The sequence below is a fragment of the Carassius carassius genome, chromosome 36 (genome assembly GCF_963082965.1).
Source record: "Carassius carassius chromosome 36, fCarCar2.1, whole genome shotgun sequence".
Taxonomy (NCBI): Eukaryota; Metazoa; Chordata; class Actinopteri; order Cypriniformes; family Cyprinidae; genus Carassius; species Carassius carassius.
The window spans coordinates 4,174,972-4,194,617 of record NC_081790.1 but is presented as its reverse complement, the minus strand read 5'-3'; the positions used below and the strand labels follow the sequence as shown (position 1 = coordinate 4,194,617).

The 19,646-nt window shown below is 41.0% G+C and overlaps 2 protein-coding genes across 2 annotated transcripts; one reads left to right on the top strand and one right to left on the bottom strand.

Annotated features, from left to right (window-relative positions):
• Nucleotides 1–1,092: 1,092 nt before the first annotated feature.
• On the bottom strand, nucleotides 1,093–1,948 carry LOC132116955 (cytochrome b-c1 complex subunit 9-like). Its single transcript, XM_059525873.1, has 2 exons — nucleotides 1,756–1,948; nucleotides 1,093–1,418 (listed from the first exon to the last, which is right to left on the bottom strand). Exons 1-2 carry the CDS (start codon nucleotides 1,894–1,896, stop codon nucleotides 1,368–1,370), a joined length of 192 nt encoding a protein of 63 aa, XP_059381856.1. The 5' UTR covers nucleotides 1,897–1,948; the 3' UTR covers nucleotides 1,093–1,367.
• Nucleotides 1,949–2,200: 252 nt separating this feature from the next.
• On the top strand, nucleotides 2,201–4,876 carry LOC132116952 (large ribosomal subunit protein uL29-like). Its single transcript, XM_059525872.1, has 4 exons — nucleotides 2,201–2,342; nucleotides 2,915–3,051; nucleotides 3,735–3,816; nucleotides 4,671–4,876. The coding sequence occupies exons 1-4, from the start codon at nucleotides 2,340–2,342 to the stop codon at nucleotides 4,818–4,820; spliced, it is 372 nt and encodes a 123-aa protein (XP_059381855.1). The 5' UTR covers nucleotides 2,201–2,339; the 3' UTR covers nucleotides 4,821–4,876.
• The last annotated feature ends 14,770 nt before the right edge of the window (nucleotides 4,877–19,646 follow it).

The window sequence follows — 19,646 nt, the reverse complement described above, 5'->3', positions numbered from 1 at the left end:
AAAGCTTTTTAAAACGGTCTCTTCTATTTCTGCCATACAGATTGACCTCAGGAGAACACATACTTCCCTCTGCTGGACAAGAACATTAGCGTGGCCTATGCATCTCAATTGCCTGACAGCAAGCTCCTGAACCTGACTTTTTCACTTGTTTGTGCAGTGATTCTCAGCCAAGGGGTCTGAAAATTACTAAAAAGTATTTAGATATTACATAAACATTTATAATAATGTTTTACATTATTGATGTATTAGAATGGCAAAACTATAATAAATAAAATGCTGAATACACATTTAAATCCAAATGTACACTAAAATGCTTTTTTTTATTCCTAAAACAATAATAAAATAAAAATAGTAAATAATAAAATGCAATGCAAATACTTTCCCCCCTCAATAATGAGAGTTTGTATCTAAATAGCATACAGTTCTAGTAACTTCTGCAATAGTTCTGAACGGATTGTGGTTAATCAAGTATTTAAATACATCAAGTTTCTGTAAATAAAAAAGTTTGAAATTGATCACTTCCATCAAAAAAACTGAAGTTTGAATAATAATAATAATAAAAAAAGTGTAGAATCACTTATCAAAATTTAAACTGAAAATCATTTGTTTTCAATATAATCAAGTAATGGTAAAACAAAACATTAAAGAAATGTATTGTATCCAATGCATTAATATAAAAATTTATAAAATACAAAAAGCCCCCTCTATGACTGTTAACTGAAGAACATACATTTCTCATAATTGTTCAACTCACAAAATAAAGTGTTCATTAAATATATTCTTAGTTTATGTTTTAAAACACACAGCTTTATCAAAATTACATTTTTTTTCTTAAAGGATGAGCAGATTTATGGGTTTCAATCTTGAACAAACAGATCTAGCACTCATATTTTCTAGTGTTCAGGAAATAACAACAACAAAAAAGACTTTTATACTCACTATAAAAATAGACTTTGGATTTCAGATTTCCATGAATTTTTTTTTTACTAAACTACTAAAAACTAAGACATCACAACCAAATTTAACTACAACATGTAATTAAACATCACCTGAAGTTCCCTCTTGCACTGCATACACAAATGAACCAGCAGATTTAAACTATTCTGAGTCATTGGGTTTATTCATACAGAATTAAGTTAGCAACACATTTACAGATCATGAAGTATGTGACATAACACAAAATAACAGGTGTTCACGTGACATTTTATCAGGGTTCGGTGATGAGTCTCTGTCTATGTCCCCAGGACAATCTAGCTGGAAGGTGAAACACAGCAGCCAGAGGATGCTACGAAAGCCAGAGGACCATCAAACAGTGTCACATCAGAAAATGGGATGATGGTAGAACTAATGATCCACAAGCTGCTTCATTATTCTTCATCCTTCTGCTCATAATTGTGTTTGATGTGTTTCCAGAGTTTCTACAAAAAGATGATAAACAATTAGATAACAGCACACAGGGTGAGAAAAGCACGTTACAGACACATTATCATTTATACTCAGATTGAACCGACAATTTGAATTAGCTGAACTCTATACTGATTTCATAGCATTACGTGTTGTGTTAAAATCGGATTCAAAATGTTGATATAAAATCAGAAAATTATTAGGACAAGACTTATACATTTATTTAGGCTCAAGTTTGTCCTATATTTGTATATTTAGTTGTAGTTAGCCTTAGCCAGCTGGCTAATCAAGGTCAGTCTACCGGCGGGTCAAGAAGAAATCAACCGAATTCAAGTGACTTAACGGACTTACCCCCCGATTAATGTTGTCAAACAGCGCTTCTCCAGCCTGATCAAACACCCTCTCGAAGACCACAGCTCCCACCATGATAGTGATGGCGAAAGTTGATGTTCTTCTGAAGAGCAGATTGTAGACGTTTCTCACGAGCGCCATGACGGTCAGTCTTCCGGAAGAGTGGGCGGAGCGACGAGCTGTCTATCAAAAATTCCTCGACAAATGAGGCTGTTCCATTAAAACCTTAATTTAAGAGAAATACATTTGAAAGTAAAGCGAATACATTACAAATGTATTTATTTTTACGTCAAAACTATTTTTTACGCAAACGTAAACATATTTAAACGTACAATAATCTTATAATATACTTAACGGTTTGTAACAGACATCTGACATTGAAAATTAGTATATTTCCTGTATTTACCATATAATTTACACATAATATCGTAAATTAATCAATTATGTAATTAGTCACCCTCTTTTAAGAAGGGAATGGAATATTCCTGCCCCTTTTTTCACAACCGTTTAGTTTCTTCCGTAACCCGGTAGATTTTCCCACGTGACCGACGCAACTTCCTTTCTTGTGGCAGCCATCGAGAAAAATGGTGAGGATTTTTCCGAAGCCGAGCAATCTGAATCAATCCTCTGTATTATACATGTGTAACGACCACGATAAAGACTTTTAAATACGCATCGAGTACTGCGCTAGAGTTTGAGTCCAGTATTTAAAAAGATGACTTTGGAATAAAGGAACTTTATAGCAATGAAACTAAAACTTGAGTTCAGCGGTGCTGTGTGACGCGCAGCGTTCCATTTGGAACGGATTTGAACTTCAAATATAAAACCGTGAAGTTAATATAATGGAACTCTTCTGTACATTGTGGCTTTTAGCAGTCAGTAGCGACGAAAACACAATTGACTGCTTGTTATAGCCTGTTTGTTTAGACTGCACGAGTTCAGTGCGAGCTGACACGCGTTTCCAAAGCATTAACATCAGAAACCCCTGACAGTGTTTGTTGAAAAATAGTTCATGAAGAAAGCTGTACCTCAATAACTGCACCTGTATGCTTTTGATATTTATCCACAGTACTATGAGTTTCTATAAAGGCTGCATTTGATCAATGCTAAACTGGGTTGTTGTTAAATGTTAATGAATCACGTTCCTGTGTGTTTGTAGGCAAAGATCAAGGCCAGAGACCTGCGTGGAAAGAAAAAGGAGGAGCTGCTGAAACAGTTGGAGGATCTGAAGGTGGAGCTTTCCCAGCTCCGCGTCGCTAAGGTTACCGGAGGAGCTGCATCCAAACTCTCCAAGATGTGAGTGATGGGATGGAGCTGGTTGTGTTCCTCTGTTCCCCACAGATCAGCTTTATTGGAGGGCTGAATGTGCTGTAGAGGAAGAACAATGATCTGGGTCCCCTTCTGCCTTTCAGTGCCAGCTTTAGTGTGATGGGAATGCGTGTATATTTTGGTTCTTCAATGTATTCTGATCCAAGAACAACCAAGAAAATCTGTATTTGCACAATTTCTCCAGGTCTTGAAGACTTAATTAGCCCTTCTACAAATTAAGTTCTAAATTCATAGCTGTGGCACAGAATGTTGCATGCATTTCATCAATGTGTTTTTTTTGTTACTAATATTTGTACATCTTTTAGAGCCATCAATAAACATCACAGAATTTAGTTAATTCTTTAAAAAAAAACTACCTTTTCCCTCTGTATTAACACCCCCTTTAACATAAATACTGGATGAACATTAGTGCGAGCCGATGTCAAAGTTATTTCAGTGTTCTAATGGTTGAGAGCAAAGTCTTAAGTTTACCTTTGTAGGTACCTTATAGAAACACTGTGTATCTATTCCATATTCAAAACATGTTTTGAAATTGTTTGCAGTTTTTTTCCAAATTTAGCCAAAAAAGTTTTAGCCAAATTTAACTCGGGGGTTAATTTTAGACCTTGAATTAAATGGAAAGCATCATTGTTTATTTCCTCTCTTTTCAGCCGTGTTGTCCGCAAGTCCATCGCCAGAGTCCTCACAGTAATCAACCAGACTCAGAAGGAGAATCTGAGGAAGTTTTACAAGGTCAGTTTAACGCCACTGAAATGCATTTTTTTTTTCTGCTTCTAACACCTTGAAATCCATTTTTAGATAAAGTCTAGGTTAAAGAGAAGGGAAGAGTCTGTTCAAATAATCTTTCAGACGATACATTTTTAGAGTTTGCTTGAGTTGATGCTTAAATGGCAGTGTTTGTGTTGAAGTGGGAAGCTGTAATGGACATTATTGTCACTTTACGTTCATTATTGTATTCCGGCAACATGCATTGTTTTAAGACTCGAACCCATGAGTACACAGAGCCACTGTTTCGACTCCAGCAAGGCGATCACCCAGCACTCCTCCTGCTGAAGTGGAGCTAGTGTGAATATTCTCTTGCTAAAGAATTATGACCGTTCACGGCAGAGTCTTTAAATGACGCTCATCTGCTGTGAGCAGCCGACAAAACCTTTGTCCATTCATTTATTGAACTAAAGCTGTAGTCCAAATCGAAAAGACAGTTTACTGGACAACCCAGTTACTTTGTCTTGGAAATGTATGTTAATACTTGTGTTGTAGCGTTTTAGTAAATTATTGCAATTGTACATCTAGTATTTTATTTAAATGAAGTTCCAAGGTTGATATAATGCAAAGTATAGTGTTCTAAATGTTTAAATAAATATAAATGGATAATGCTATAAATGTATATAATTGCGTTTTTATAGGTTTAGATTTAAGTGTGGAAAAGGTTATCATAGTTTGTGAAAAGGATCCATGAAGTTTTATTATGGAAGGATTTACAGCTGAATGTTCAAGTCTGATCAATCTCCACACTTCCTGTTCTCCTTCAGCTTCCCGTATTGTCTGCTTGTTAGATCTAACAGCCTTGTTGTTTTTATTATTAGGGTAAAAAGTACAAGCCTTTGGACTTGAGGCCCAAGAAGACGCGTGCCATCCGTCGTCAGCTGACAAAACACGAGCAGAACCTGATGACCAAGAAGATGCAGAGGAAGTCCCGCCTCTACGCCATCCGCAAGTTCGCCGTCAAGGCTTGAGAGGCTGTACTGTTATTTTTCACTGAAAAAAAAATAAACACCCACCCTGGAATTAAGACACGAGTCTGTGTGTTTCTGAAGCAGGAAAAGAGGTTATTGGGAAACAGGTTTGGGTTTCTGTTTTTGACATTAGTTAGAACTGGTTTAATCTGTTTTTTCCAGGTTAGATTTTGAAAACTACATCTGTTAACCTTTTCAAGGGTTTGTCTGTGGTTGGTAATCAGAAGATTCTATGACACTCATACAAACTTATTGAAATTAGATTTTACAAATTTTAACAAGATGCATGTCTTCAAGTACAATGTAAAAAATCAAACATTGAGAAAACAAAAGTTTGTCAACCAGCTTCAGGAGACGGAGTTGTTTTTAGAAACCAAAAACAAGAGAACTTAAATTTCCTGTTAAAGTTCTCTCAACTATTTTTTTTTGGGCGTTTCTACCTTTCAGTTTGGTAATCCTGATTATCTTTTGAAGTTATTTTGAATGTGGAAAAAAATAGGTGTGTAATACAAAGGGATATTCTATTGAAAATCCTAAATTGTAAGACCCTAATGTTACACTTAAAATTTTTAGTTTTTTTCTTTTAATGGTTTATACAATGTATCTTTTTAGTAAATATTACATTTTGCTGAGATTAAATTATCTAAATCTTAAATTGGCTCTCAGAACTGTAACATGATACAATTTTGAAAAGCGTAACATTTAGTAGTGTAATGTAAAGTTTAATATAAAATGTTACTTTTTTTTTTTTTTTTTAACCAGTTTTCTTTGACACCAAATATTTTTCTTACACAGTAAGCCTTTATGGGTCTTAATACATGAAAATATATGATCTTATATAAAATATATTATACTTCCCTTTGTATAGTTTCATTAAAATCAACAATGTAAGACCGATTACCATTGTAATCCACTATTTTAGCAGAACAAAAATAAGTCAGTTTTGCTGCTTGATATTGCAAACTGCTACTTAGATTTTAATTTATTACCATAAACACTAGTTTGCAGTGAAAATAGTAAATAAGTAATCCGAAACCTCATGCATTCATAGACAATGGCTCACTTTCGCACTAAAAAAGAAAACCGTACAAAATTGTATACAAATGTCCAACGATTACAAAACCCCTTATGAACCTAAACTTAATGTTCTGACATCACGATGGTTTTCATGGATGTTAATCTCATAAATATGATCATGCAGAAGGCTGCATAACATTCACAGAGGCTGTGTGTCAGTGGGTTTATAATCCGTTCCACAGCTGCTCTCTATCACCGCTGTAAGTCGTCACCTTTACTGCATTTAAACTCCTGCATCTCTCATTTCTGTCCTCTTAGCTGTATTCTTGATACTCTTCTACATCGAGCTGTTCAGAACCGCTGGTGAGAAGCTTCCCATCAGGAGTGAACACAGCTGTATGCCGAGTCCTTGTGACCCTGAAACACACACACACTATATTACAATAGTAAATAAAAAATAAAAAAATCTATTGTAATAATATTTCACAATATTACTGATATTACTGCGTTTTTGATCAAATAAATGCAGCCTCTGTGAGCAGAAAAGAAGCCAAACTTTTTTTTTTATCAGTCAAACATTCTCACCAGCATCCCACTAACACAGGTCATGTTCATCTGGTGCTCCTTTAACATCACAGGCTCTTTCTCCTCATGAAGTTTCCAGACTCTCACGGTCCGATCCCAGGAGCCCGTGGCCTGAACCCACAGAAAGAAGAGGAGCAAACAAACAGTATGTGTGTATTCAGTGTTGGAGCAGCTCCGGATCTTGATGGTACGGTCGTGAGACGCACTCGCAAACAGCTGACCATCCCAGGAGAAAACATGATTTCACTGAACCTGCCTGTTTATTTCAAAACATATAAAACCCGATTCCAAAAAAGTTGGGACACTGTACAAATTGTGAATAAAAACAGAATGCAATGATGTTTAGGAATAAATGAATTTTAGGAATAGGAATGTTGTCCCATTCTTGTCTAATACAGGCTTCTAGTTGCTCAGCTGTCTTAGGTCTTCTTTGTCACATCTTCCTCTTTATGACGCACCAAATGTTTTCTATGGGTGAAAAATCTGGACTGCAGGCTGGCCATTTCAGTGCGAGTCCAGTCCTGTCTTGTCCTGGTTGTGACCTGCCTGTTAACCCTTCCTGCTCTGTTTATCGCTTTCTCCATTATATCTGTCCAGTTTGCCTGATGCAGAGAGAGTTCCATCCCTCACGGTCAGCCCATAATCCGCGTCCCCTCTGAGAGACCCGCGGCCAGTCGCCGCTATATCCGCACCCCCAGACTGCTGCCAAAGAGACCTTTTTCAAGTTCGGCTGTTTTTTGTTTTGTTTTTTATCACCCGCTCTGTGGGTTGCTCATTTGCCTTTTTGTCTCAGAAGATCTTTTGAGTTTTCATTAAAGTCTCTATTTTCTGTTGAACCGCATTTGGGTCCTCACTCACCTCCTTAACAGAAGAATCTGACCAGATATGGACCCAGCGACTCCGAAACCGATCCAGTCAGCTGTCGAGTTCCAGGGAGCGATGTTAGGCAGACACGAGGAGGAATTGTCTGCCACCCGACATGCCGTTGAGACCCTGGCTGCCCAAGTCTCCGACCTCTCAAGACAGCTACAACATCTTCACCTCGATCCACCGGCTGCCTCCAGGGCTCCAGAATCTCCTGAACCCCGAGTCAATAATCCTCCCTGCTATGCTGGTGAGCCCACCGAATGCCGCTCATTTCTCACTCAGTGTGACGTAGTTTTTTTCTCTCCAGGCCACCACTTATACTAAGAGCAAGGCTCTCATCGCCTACGTCATCTCTCTCCTTACCGGACGGGCCCGGGAGTGGGGAGCGGCAGTCTGGGAGGCGGAGGCTGAATTTACAAACCATTATCAGAGCTTCAAGGAGGAGATGATACGGGTTTTGACCGTTCTGTTTTTGGAGAGGAGGCTTCCCAGGTCTTGTCGTCTTTGTGTCAGGGAAAGTGATCCGTTACTAATTATTCCATTGAGTTTCGGACCCTTGCTGCCTCCTGCGACTGGAACCAGCCAGCTTTACTCGCGTGCTTTCTGGAGGGTCTCTGAGTGGAGGTAAAGGATGAGATTCTTTCCCGAGAGGTTCCATCCTGTGTAGAATCGCATATTCGCATAGAGAGACGGTTTGATCATCGCAGAAGTTGTGGAAGGGAACCCTCATTCTCCGTGACTCCCCTCGCCGCTTCACTTCCATCTTCTTCCGCCGGCCCGGTCTCAGAGCCTATGCAACTGGGGGGCATCCGGATTTCGGCTAAGGAGAGGGAGCGGAGAATAACCAACCGCCTCTGTCTGTATTGTGGTTCGGCGGCCCATTTTGTTTCCTCGTGCCCAGTAAAAGCCAGAGCTCGCCAGTAAGAGGAGAGCTACTGGCGAGCGCGACTACTCTGGTCTCTCCTTCAAGATCCTGCACTACTTTGACGGTCCATCTCCGCTGGTCCAACTCATCGGCTACCTGCAGTGCATTGATAGACTCTGGGGTGGAGGGCTGTTTTATGGATGAGACCTGGGCTCTGGAACATGATATTCCTCTCAGGGATTTAGAGGATCCCACGGCCCTGTTGGACGGTAGTTCTTTCCCCAGGATTCAGCGTCAGACGCTGCCTTTAACCCTCACCATCTCTGGTAATCATAACGAGACCATTTCTTTCTTACAACCCGAATTCCGGAAAAGTTGGGACGTTTTTTAAATTTTAATAAAATGAAAACTAAAGGAATTTCAAATCACATGAGCCAATATTTTATTCACAATAGAACATAGATAACGTAGCAAATGTTTAAACTGAGAAATTTTACACTTTTATCCACTTAATTAGCTCATTTAAAATTTAATGCCTGCTACAGGTCTCAAAAAAGTTGGCACGGGCGCAACAAATGGCTAAAAAAGCAAGCAGTTTTGAAAAGATTCAGCTGGGAGAACATCTAGTGATTAATTAAGTTAATTGATATCAGGTCTGTAACATGATTAGCTATAAAAGCTTTGTCTTAGAGAAGCAGAGTCTCTCAGAAGTAAAGATGGGCAGAGGCTCTCCAATCTGTGAAAGACTGCGTAAAAAAATTGTGGAAAACTTTAAAAACAATGTTCCTCAACGTCAAATTGCAAAGGCTTTGCAAATCTCATCATCTACAGTGCATAACATCATCAAAAGATTCAGAGAAACTGGACAAATCTCTGTGCATAAGGGACAAGGCCGGAGACCTTTATTGGATGCCCGTGGTCTTCGGGCTCTCAGACGACACTGCATCACTCATCGGCATGATTGTGTCAATGACATTACTAAATGGGCCCAGGAATACTTTCAGAAACCACTGTCGGTAAACACAATCCGCCGTGCCATCAGCAGATGCCAACTAAAGCTCTATCATGCAAAAAGGAAGCCATATGTGAACATGGTCCAGAAGCGCCGTCGTGTCCTGTGGGCCAAGGCTCATTTAAAATGGACTATTTCAAAGTGGAATAGTGTTTTATGGTCAGACGAGTCCAAATTTGACATTCTTGTTGGAAATCACGGACGCCGTGTCCTCCGGGCTAAAGAGGAGGGAGACCTTCCAGCATGTTATCAGCGTTCAGTTCAAAAGCCAGCATCTCTGATGGTATGGGGGTGCATAAGTGCATACGGTATGGGCAGCTTGCATGTTTTGGAAGGCTCTGTGAATGCTGAAAGGTATATAAAGGTTTTAGAGCAACATATGCTTCCCTCCAAACAACGTCTATTTCAGGGAAGGCCTTGTTTATTTCAGCAGGACAATGCAAAACCACATACTGCAGCTATAACAACAGCATGGCTTCGTCGTAGAAGAGTCCGGGTGCTAACCTGGCCTGCCTGCAGTCCAGATCTTTCACCTATAGAGAACATTTGGCGCATCATTAAACGAAAAATACGTCAAAGACGACCACGAACTCTTCAGCAGCAGGAAATCTATATAAGGCAAGAATGGGACCAAATTCCAACAGCAAAACTCCAGCAACTCATAGCCTCAATGCCCAGACGTCTTCAAACTGTTTTGAAAAGAAAAGGAGATGCTACACCACGGTAAACATGCCCCCGTCCCAACTATTTTGAGACCTGTAGCAGAAATCAAAATTGAAATGAGCTCATTTTGTGCATAAAATTGTAAACTTTCTCAGTTTAAACATTTGCTATGTTATCTATGTTCTATGGTGAATAAAATATTGGCTCATGTGATTTGAAAGTCTTTTAGTTTCCATTTTATTAAAATTTAAAAAACGTCCCAACTTTTCCGGAATTCGGGTTGTAATATTTCAGTCTCCCTTCACTCCTGTAGTCTTAGGCCACCCCTGGCTAGTTCAACATAATCCCTCTATTAATTGGTCAGAGAATTCTATCCTCTCTTGGAATGTCTCTTGTCATGTGGAATGTTTAATGTCTGCTGTCCCTCCTGTTTCCTCTGTCTCTGTCTCACAGGAGGAGCCTGGTGATTTGATGGGGGTGCCGGAGGAGTATCACGATCTGCGGGCGGTGTTCAGTCGGTCCCTGGCCACTTCTCTCCCTCCGCACCGTTCGTACGACTGTAGTATAGATCTTCTTCCGGGAACCACTCCGCCCCAGGGAAGACTATACTCATTGTCAGCTCCCGAACGTAAGGCTCTCGAAGATTATTTGTCCGAGGCTCTAAACACAGGTACCATAGTTCCCTCCTCCTCCCCCGCCCGAGTGGGTTTTTTCTTTTTTCAAAAGAAAGACGGGTCCTTGCGTCCCTGTATAGATTACCGGGGGCTGAATGACATAACTATTAAGAATCGTTACCCGTTACCTCTTATGTCATCAGCCTTCGAGATCTTGCAGGGAGCCAAGTTTTTCACTAAATTGGACCTTCGTAACGCTTACCATCTCGTGCGCATCAAGGAGGGGGATGAGCGGAAGACAGCGTTTAACACTTCGTTAGGGCACTTTGAATGTCGGGTCTTTCCTTTCGGTCTCGTTAATGCTCCAGCTGTCTTTAAGGCAATAATAAATGACGTCCTGAGAGACATGCTGAACATTTTGTTTTCGTTTATCTTGACGATATCTTGATTTTTTCGCCGTCACTCCCTATTCATGTTCAGCACGTCCGGCGCATCCTCCAGCGCCTTTTAGAGAACCGTCTCTACGTAAAGGCTGAGAAGTGCACTTTTCATGCCTCCTCCATCACTTTTCTTGGTTCAGTTATCTCTGCAGAGGGCGTTGGGATGGATCCCGTTAAGGTCAAGGCCGTTTTTCATTGGCCCATTCCTAAGTCACGCGTCGAGCTTCAGCGCTTTCTCGGCTTCGCTAACTTTTATCGACGCTTTATCCGTAATTTCAGTCAGGTGGCTGCTCCTCTTACTGCCCTCACTTCTGTTAGGACGCGCTTTAGATGGTCCGATTCCACCCAGAGGGCTTTTGATCTCCTTAAAGATCGCTTTACGTCTGCGCCCATCCTTGTTACACCTGACGTTTCTAGACAGTTCATAGTCGAGGTTGAGGCATCAGAGGTGGGCGTGGGAGCCATTCTTTCTCAACGCTCCCCCTCTGACAACAAGATCCGCAAAATCCCGTGAGCGTATTTTTCTCATCGCCTATTGCCATCTGCACATAATTATGATGTGGTGAACCGGGAACTGCTTGCCATCCGCCTATACCATACCATACCAACTTTATTTGTTAAGCACTTTACAAAAACCAAAGTTGACCAAAGTGCTGTACAGAAAAATAAATAAATAAATACAAATAAAATAGATAAAATAAACATATGTACCATTTATAACCACACAATAAAAGCATTCAAAGAAACAAATTGAATCAAGTAAATAAAGTTGACTTCTTACTAGGTGTCAAAAGCCAAAGAGAAAAGATGGTTTTTAAGAAGGGTTTTAAAAACAGATAAAGAAGAGGCCTGCTTAACATGCAAAGGCAGATCATTCCATAGTTTAGGGGCAGATACAGCAAAGGCACGGTCCCCTCTGAGCTTACGCTTAGTTTTAGGCACAGTCAGGAGCAGCTGATCATCTGATCTGAGAGCGGACGGGTTTATAAGAGTGTAGAAGCTCAGAGAGGTATGGCGGAGCAAGACCATTTAGTGATTTAAAAGCAAATAACAGAATTTTAAAATGGATCCTAAATTGAATAGGCAGCCAGTGTAATGAAGCTAAAATAGGGGAAATGTGCTCATGTTTACGTGTGCCCGTTAAAAGACGTGCTGCTGCATTTTGTATCATTGGAGACGGGTGATGGAGGACCCACTAACCCCCACATATAGTGAATTACAGTAGTCCAGCCGTGTAGTTACAAAGGCGTGGATAACAGTTTCAAAATGTTGTCTTGACAGAATTGGCTTTATTTTGGCCAGCTGCCTTAGATGAAAGAAGCTTGATTTGACAACAGCTTTGATCTGACTGTCAAATTTAAGCTCAGGGTCCACTTTAACTCCTAGGTTTGTGATACTAGGTTTAATATAGGGTGCTAAGGAGCCCAGATCTACAGGTGGGGTCCCAGTGGTGTCTCCAAAAACCATCACTTTTTTTTTGTGTTTTTTATCATTAAAATTTAAAAAGTTTAGAGCCATCCAGGCCTTTATGTCGTCGAGACAATTGAGTAGTTGTCCAACAGAGTTATAATTTTTCTTTTTAAGAGGTACATAAATCTGACTGTCATCTGCATAACAGTGGAATGAAATGCCATACTTTCTAAGTATGGAACCAAGTGGAAGCAAATACAGAGAGAAAAGTAGAGGGCCGAGGACTGAGCCCTGTGGGACCCCACACAAGAGAGGAGCAGAGGAGGATACAGAGTCCCCTAAGCTAACACAAAAAGTTCGATCCGCTAAGTATGACCTAAACCAATCCAATGCTATGCCACTGATGCCAACCCACTGCCTTAAACGTGAAATCAATATTTCATGATCCACTGTGTCAAATGCAGCAGTTAGATCTAAAAGCACAATGATAACACAGTCACCAGAGTCAGTAGCTAAAAAGATATCATTAAAAACTCTTAAAAGAGCAGTTTCGGTGCTGTGCAAGGTCTTAAAACCGGACTGGAAAACCTCTAGTATATTATGTTCTTCGAAAAAAAAACAATAGTTGACTGTACACAATCTTCTCCAAGATTTTTGAAAGGAAAGGCAATTTGGAAATAGGCCTGAAATTAGCAAGAACTGACGGATCTAGAGCAGGTTTTTTAATCAGAGGTTGAACTACTGCATGTTTTAAAATTTCAGGGACCACACCCGAGGTCAGACTACTATTTATAACTGCTACAACAGATGATCCTACAGTGGGGAAAACCTCCTTAAATAGCCGAGGGGGGACAGCATCATATGGAGAACCTGAGGGCTTCAAATGACCAACAACCTCCTCTAAAGAGGAAAAAGTCACCAGCTCAAAATGATCAAAGACAGCCGAGCAGGGGACAGAGATTGAAGGGTCTGAAGCTGAAGGGACAATTAGAGACCTAATAGAAGTGACCTTATCAATAAAAAAGCAAAGGAAGTTTTCACACATAACAGGGGATGCTTCCATACAATTTGCCAGAATAATATCTGAGAAATGTTTTCTTTTGGCATCTTTCACAGTTTTCTGGTAATGACGCCAGCAAACCCTTAACATTTGAAGAGACACCTGCAATTTGTCCTTCTTCCACTTGCGCTCAGCTCTACGGCACTCACGTCTGGCGGCATGAGTCATGTCATTTAACCAGGGCTCAGATTTAGTTTTAGGCTGCCTGGATTTTAATGGAGCCACAGTGTCTAAAACAGTTTGGCAGGTGGAGTGAAACCATGAGCAAAGCTCATCTGTATGATGCAATACAGACTCGGGAGTGATGGAGTTCTGATTGAACGCAACCGAGAACTGAACAGCAGTGGAAGGGTTAATCATGCGACAGCGCCGTGCAGCAGCGCGAGGTTTAACTGTATGACAGGCAAGAGCAGTCTCAAATAAAACATATGGTCAGAAAACACTGCGTCACATATCTCTAGATTAAGAACAGGCAAACCATATGATAAAACAAGATCAAGTGTGTGTCCATGTTCTTGTGTGGGTCCAGACACAGATTGCACAAGATTAAAAGAATCAATGAGGTTTAAAAACCCCTTTGCCATTGGCTTATCAGGACAACACACATGAACATTAAAATCCCCAACAATAAGAACACGATCATATTTAGGCATGATTTCAGCCAAAAAATCTGAAAAATCATTTAAAAAGTCCTTATTGTACTTAGAGGGCCGATAGACCACAGCACACAACACTGTGTGGGGGTGACCCATCTCAAATAAATTCAGTTCAAAGCTGCTGAAAGCGGAGGACAACAAAATCTGTTTACATTTATAATGACTCTTAAATACAGTCGCTATTCCTCCTCCTCGGCCAGATGTTCGCGGGGAGTTAAAATAGCGGCAATCTTGGTGTACAAATTCAGTGAAAGCGCTAGACTCACCATCGCTCAGCCATGTCTCAGTTACACAGAGGAAATCCAATCCTCGGGACGTGAAAAAATCCTTTAATACAAAAGTCTTATTTGCTAGAGATCTAGCATTTACCAGCCCAAACCTGACAGGAACCGGGGGGTCCGCGGCAATGGATGTTCGTGAAACCCGACACAGAGAGCGCAAGTTGCTGTGATTCACTCCGCGCCAGCGGAGACGAGGAGAGCAGAGGCCCCAGGGCTGGAACACCTTTTCCGGGCCGACGACAGGTACCAGCCAGGCATCGACAGGGTCCAGCGAGCGTCGAGGTATAGGCACGACTCCAAACTCAGTCCAAAAAGGCGTAGAACAACATGCAAGACGGGCCTTCAACCTCACCAGCCGGCCGCTGCGTTTTCCCCGGCGGCGGGTGCGCTTTCTTCGGCGCTTACTTCGAGAAGGTGGAGCCGGGGCACACCAAAGGTGAGCCGGGAGCCTCGCCAGGAGGGGGGGCAAAGTTTCACGTCCACCATCATCCAATTTTACTATATTTCCAGTAGAAAATCGCAGATCCAACAGTGTTTGACGATCGTACACCAGTAGAGTCGACATCCCAGGCAAAAAATAAAACAAACAGCAAAAACACACACAGCAATGACAGTGACAGACGGCAAGCCACGCACAATAGCGCCATCTTGTTCAATGTGTAACAGTACATTCAGTACCTGGCCCTAGGCGAATGGCGACAGTGGTTGGAGGGTGCCACTGCTCCTTTTGTCGTTTGGACGGACCATAGGAACCTAGAGTACATTAGTTCTGCCAAACGACTTAATGCACGCCAGGCTCGTTGGGCTTTGTTTTGATTTTATTATTTCATTTCGTCCTGGCTCTAAGAACACCAAGCCTGATGTCTTGTCTCGTCTCTTTAATTCTTCAGAAGTCTCTAAGGACCCCGAGGGAATTGTCCCTGAGGGGCGTGTCATTGGATTGACTGTCTGGGGAATTGAGAGGCAAGTTAAACGAGCTCTTGCTCACACTCCTTCACCGCGCGCTTGTCTGAGGAACCTTCTTTTCATTCCCGCTTCTACGCGCCTGGCCATTCTTCAATGGGCACACTCTTCCAAATTAGCGGGCCATACCGGCGTTCGGGGCACGCTTGCCTCGGGAAGTGACAAGCGCTGTTTCGTGGCTGCTTGCTCCGTCTGTGCGCAGACTAAGCCTGGGAACTCTCCGCCGGCCGGGCTTCTCAGACCACTTCCGATCCCTTCTCGACCGTGGTCACACATCGCCTTAGATTTTTATTACTGGGCTTCGTCCATCAGTGGGTAAGACAGTTATTCTCACGGTTATTGATCAGTTCTCTAAGGCGGCTCACTTTATTCCTCCCGCTAAACTCCCCTCCGCTAAAGAGATGGCCCAGATAATTATCGAAAATATTTTCAGAATTCATGGTCTCCCGTCGGACATAGTTACGGACAGAGGTCCACAATTCACTTCTCAATTTTGGAAAGAGTTTTGTTGTTTGATTGGGGCATCCGTCAGTCTCCGGGTTCCGGAAAGAAAGACTGCGTAAAATGCGACCAACAGTCTGGTTGGCTCGTTCGGCTTGACCGTTAGACTGAGGGTGAAAGCCGGACGAGCCAACCAGACTGTTGGTCGCATTTTACGCAGTCTTTCTTTCCGGAACCCGGCGTCCTGGTCAGAGCAGCTTCCCTGGGCCGAATACGCCCATAACTCGCTTCCCTCGTCGGCGACCGGTCTGTCTCCTTTTCAATGTAGCCTGGGGTACCAACCTCCGCTGTTCACATCCCAGCTCTCCGATTCCTGCGTCCCGTCCGCTCAGGCTTTTGTCCAACGTTGCGAACGCACCTGGAGGAGTGTCAGGTCTGCTCTTTGCCGTCATAGGAAACTATTAGAGCAGCTAACAAGCGCAGAACTAAGAGCCCTAGATATGCTCGCGGTCAGAAAGTATGGCTCTCTACCCTCAATCTTCCCCTTAAATCTACTTCTCGTAAGTTGACCCCACGCTTCATTGGCCCGTTCCGTATTTCGCAGATCATTAGTCCTGTCGTGGTGCGACTTCTTCTTCCTCGTTATCTTCGGCGCATTCACCCGGTCTTCCACATCTCTTGTATTAAGCCCGTCGTTCGCGATCCCGCTCGTCCCCCCCCCATCCCTGTTGAAGGCACTCCTGTTTATAGGGTCCTCAGGATACTGGACGTGCGTCCTCGGAGGCGTGGTCAGTACCTTGTGGATTGGGAGGGGTGCGGCCCCTAGGAGAGAAGTTGGGTTCCCTCCCGGGACATACTGGACCGCTTGCTGATCGATGATTTCCTCCGTAGCCACCAGGTTTCCTCCTCGGAAGCGCTCGTTGAGGGAGGGGTTACTGTTATGTCTTGTCTTGTCAGGTTCCTGTTTCCTTTTACTCTGTCTCCCTCTTCTGGTCTTTTGGGTTACTTTCACTTTCCCTTTCTCGTTTCCCAGCTGTTAATCATCTTCTCTGACTACCTTGTTTCCTACCTTGTCCAGTCCTGTCTTGTCCTGGTTGTGACCTGCCTGTTAACCCTTCCTGCTCTGTTTATAGCTTTCTCCATTATATCTGTCCAGTTTGCCTGATGCAGAGAGAGTTCCATCCCTCACGGTTAGCCCGTAATCCGCGTCCCCTCTGAGAGACCCGCGGCCAGTCGCCGCTATATCCGCAGCCACAGACTGCTGCCAAAGAGACCTTTTTCAAGTTCGGCTGTTTTTTGTTTTGTTCTTTATCGCCCGCTCTGCGAGTTTTGATCATTTGCCTTTTTCTCTCAGAAGATCTTTTGAGGTATCATTAAAGTCTCTATTTTCTGTTGAACCGCATTTGGGTCCTCACTCACCTCCTTAACATATATATATATATTAGTTAATCAAACACATATTGACCATTTTGACCCTCTATATTGGGTTAAATCTGCCATTAAACAGGCAATATTTAATGTTTTTTAGGGTCTACCCCATATTTGTGACTTTATTCCTGATATTATTTAGCAGTTACACAACAAAAGACCCTTTCCTTGTATTTGACAATCTTTATGCTTTTTTTCTTCCCAACTTTTCTGGTTTTCTTGTGTAAGCATCTTTTTTTCCACTGTGAGTAATGCCTATTGATTTGAGTCAGCTAGCTTAAGCAACTGCAAATAAGTTTTTACCTTGAAATATTCGTTTCAAAATCAATCTGATGGTACAGCGACTTCTAACAAACCGAAAACGTCTGTCCTGGGACTATGTGTGTGAGTTTGGTGAGAAGGTACGAAATTCCACCAAAAAAGGTTTCTTTATGGCAGCAAGCTGTTACAGTTATATATTTACAACAGTGAATTACACTTACTTGACCGTACTGAGCTCCAAAATCGAAAAAAAAAAAAAAAAGGTCAAAAATATTGGTACTGTGAAATGATTAATCACAGCACGTGAGCAGAATCTGACAGTCATGTGAGAAAGCGCATCACATGAGATGATGAGAGAAAGCATGCTTCATCGTATTCATAATTAAATTAATATTTTATAATTAGGCTATATATAATTAAAATATAAACATTGTTTAAATATAGCCTATAGAAAAGTCTAATTAATCACATGCAAAATATGAGGGCTTACTTTAGGGCTGTAATTTGGATGGTTCGTCACGATACGATACGATATCGATTCTCTTCATATAACTTCCATTATATGAAAAGAAAGAGAGACTTTTCTCAAATCTTTTTTTCTTTCCACAGAAGAAATAAAGTAATACCGATCTGAAATTCAAGAGGTTGAGTACATCATGATAGAATTTTATAAAATTGTCTATTATAGCAATCAAATTTTGTTCCATTTTTCATCTCAGGAGTCACTCATAATTATTCCATTTACTTTCATAATTACACAGCATAAAAAAATATATAATATAATATAATATATGCCAACATTACAAAGTAGGCTGTATTAGTTCTACATTAGTGAATTATTTGAATTACATAAAAAAAATTCATTATAAAATAATTTATAAATATTGTTTCATATTTATAATATCTTACAGGCTATAGTATATTACATGTATTCAGGAAATTATTTTAGCAATATGATTTTAAGACCAGATGTCAATTGTTTCTAGGGTAAATTTAAAGAGAGAAATCTCTATGAATCTTCTCAGTAAGTCTATCTTTCCGAACCGCAAATTTCCCAAGAAATGTCTACATACTGTAAGGAATTTAGGCACAGTCCTGTTAAATGTGTCATGTCAATGCCTTTATGTTCATGCTGTGTGTGCAAGAAGTGTTTAGATAGCAGTCCATGCATGTGTAAACACACTCTTGTGACCCTTTAGAAGTCCTGACGTATCAAAAACCCGATGTCCTTTTCCTGTAAACTTGAGTATTTATGAGAAATTACCCCCGGGCTGTGGTTTTCAACGTCTGACTGTTTCTGTGCTCTGTTTGTAAGGAACACATCTGTGTTCCAGTCTCACAGGTCGACAGAGTAGCTGACGCATCAGATCAGTTGAGTTTCTATCTTAATATTTACTCTGAACGGCAGGAGGTTTAGTAGATGTTTGCATCGGGGAGATTTTGTAGTTGTTTGCACGTGTTTCACACAGCTCGCTCGCAGCAGAAGATGTGTGTGAGTCATTCAACTCATCCTCACGTATATGTGTGAAAAACATTGACACCTTTCACTAAATAACAAAAGTCTTCTATAGTTGATGCAAATGCTTTTTAGAGAGAGAGAGAAAAAAATGGAAACAATTTGGGGACAAAAAACAAGTAATAAATAAATTAATAAAATGCAACTAAAATTATGCATAGTTAAGATGAAATATGTCATCTTATTATATTATAAAGGAATAGTTTTCTCAAAAATAATCAGGCTTCTGATGGCACCCATTCATTGCAGAGGATTAACTGGTGAGCAAGTGATATAATGCAACATTTTTCTAAATCTGATGAAACAAATTCATCTATATCTTGGATATTCTGAGGGTGAGTAAATTATAAACAAACTTTCATTTTTGGGTGAACTATTCCTTTGAAAGAGAGCAGAAGATGCATCCCATTTGTGTTACTGATAATGTCAGATCAAGCTCTTTTGGTGTATTATTGGTCCAATATTATTTGTATGAAATATATATATATATATATATTTTTTAGGTCATTTTTGTTTTACTTTTGCACAATAAGCACAGTTTTGGTATTGTGTTTGATTGGCATTTGATGTCCAATATAAAAACTGGTGAAAAGAGATAGTTGAGTTCTTTGGTAAAGGGCTATAAATATACGAAGTGTGTGCACGGATGTGTGGGTGTGCAAGAATGTCTTGGTGGTCTATTAAATCACATCTATGTATGTCCTTTGTGGGAAACAGGAAAGCATCCATCTCTCATGTGTTTGTCAC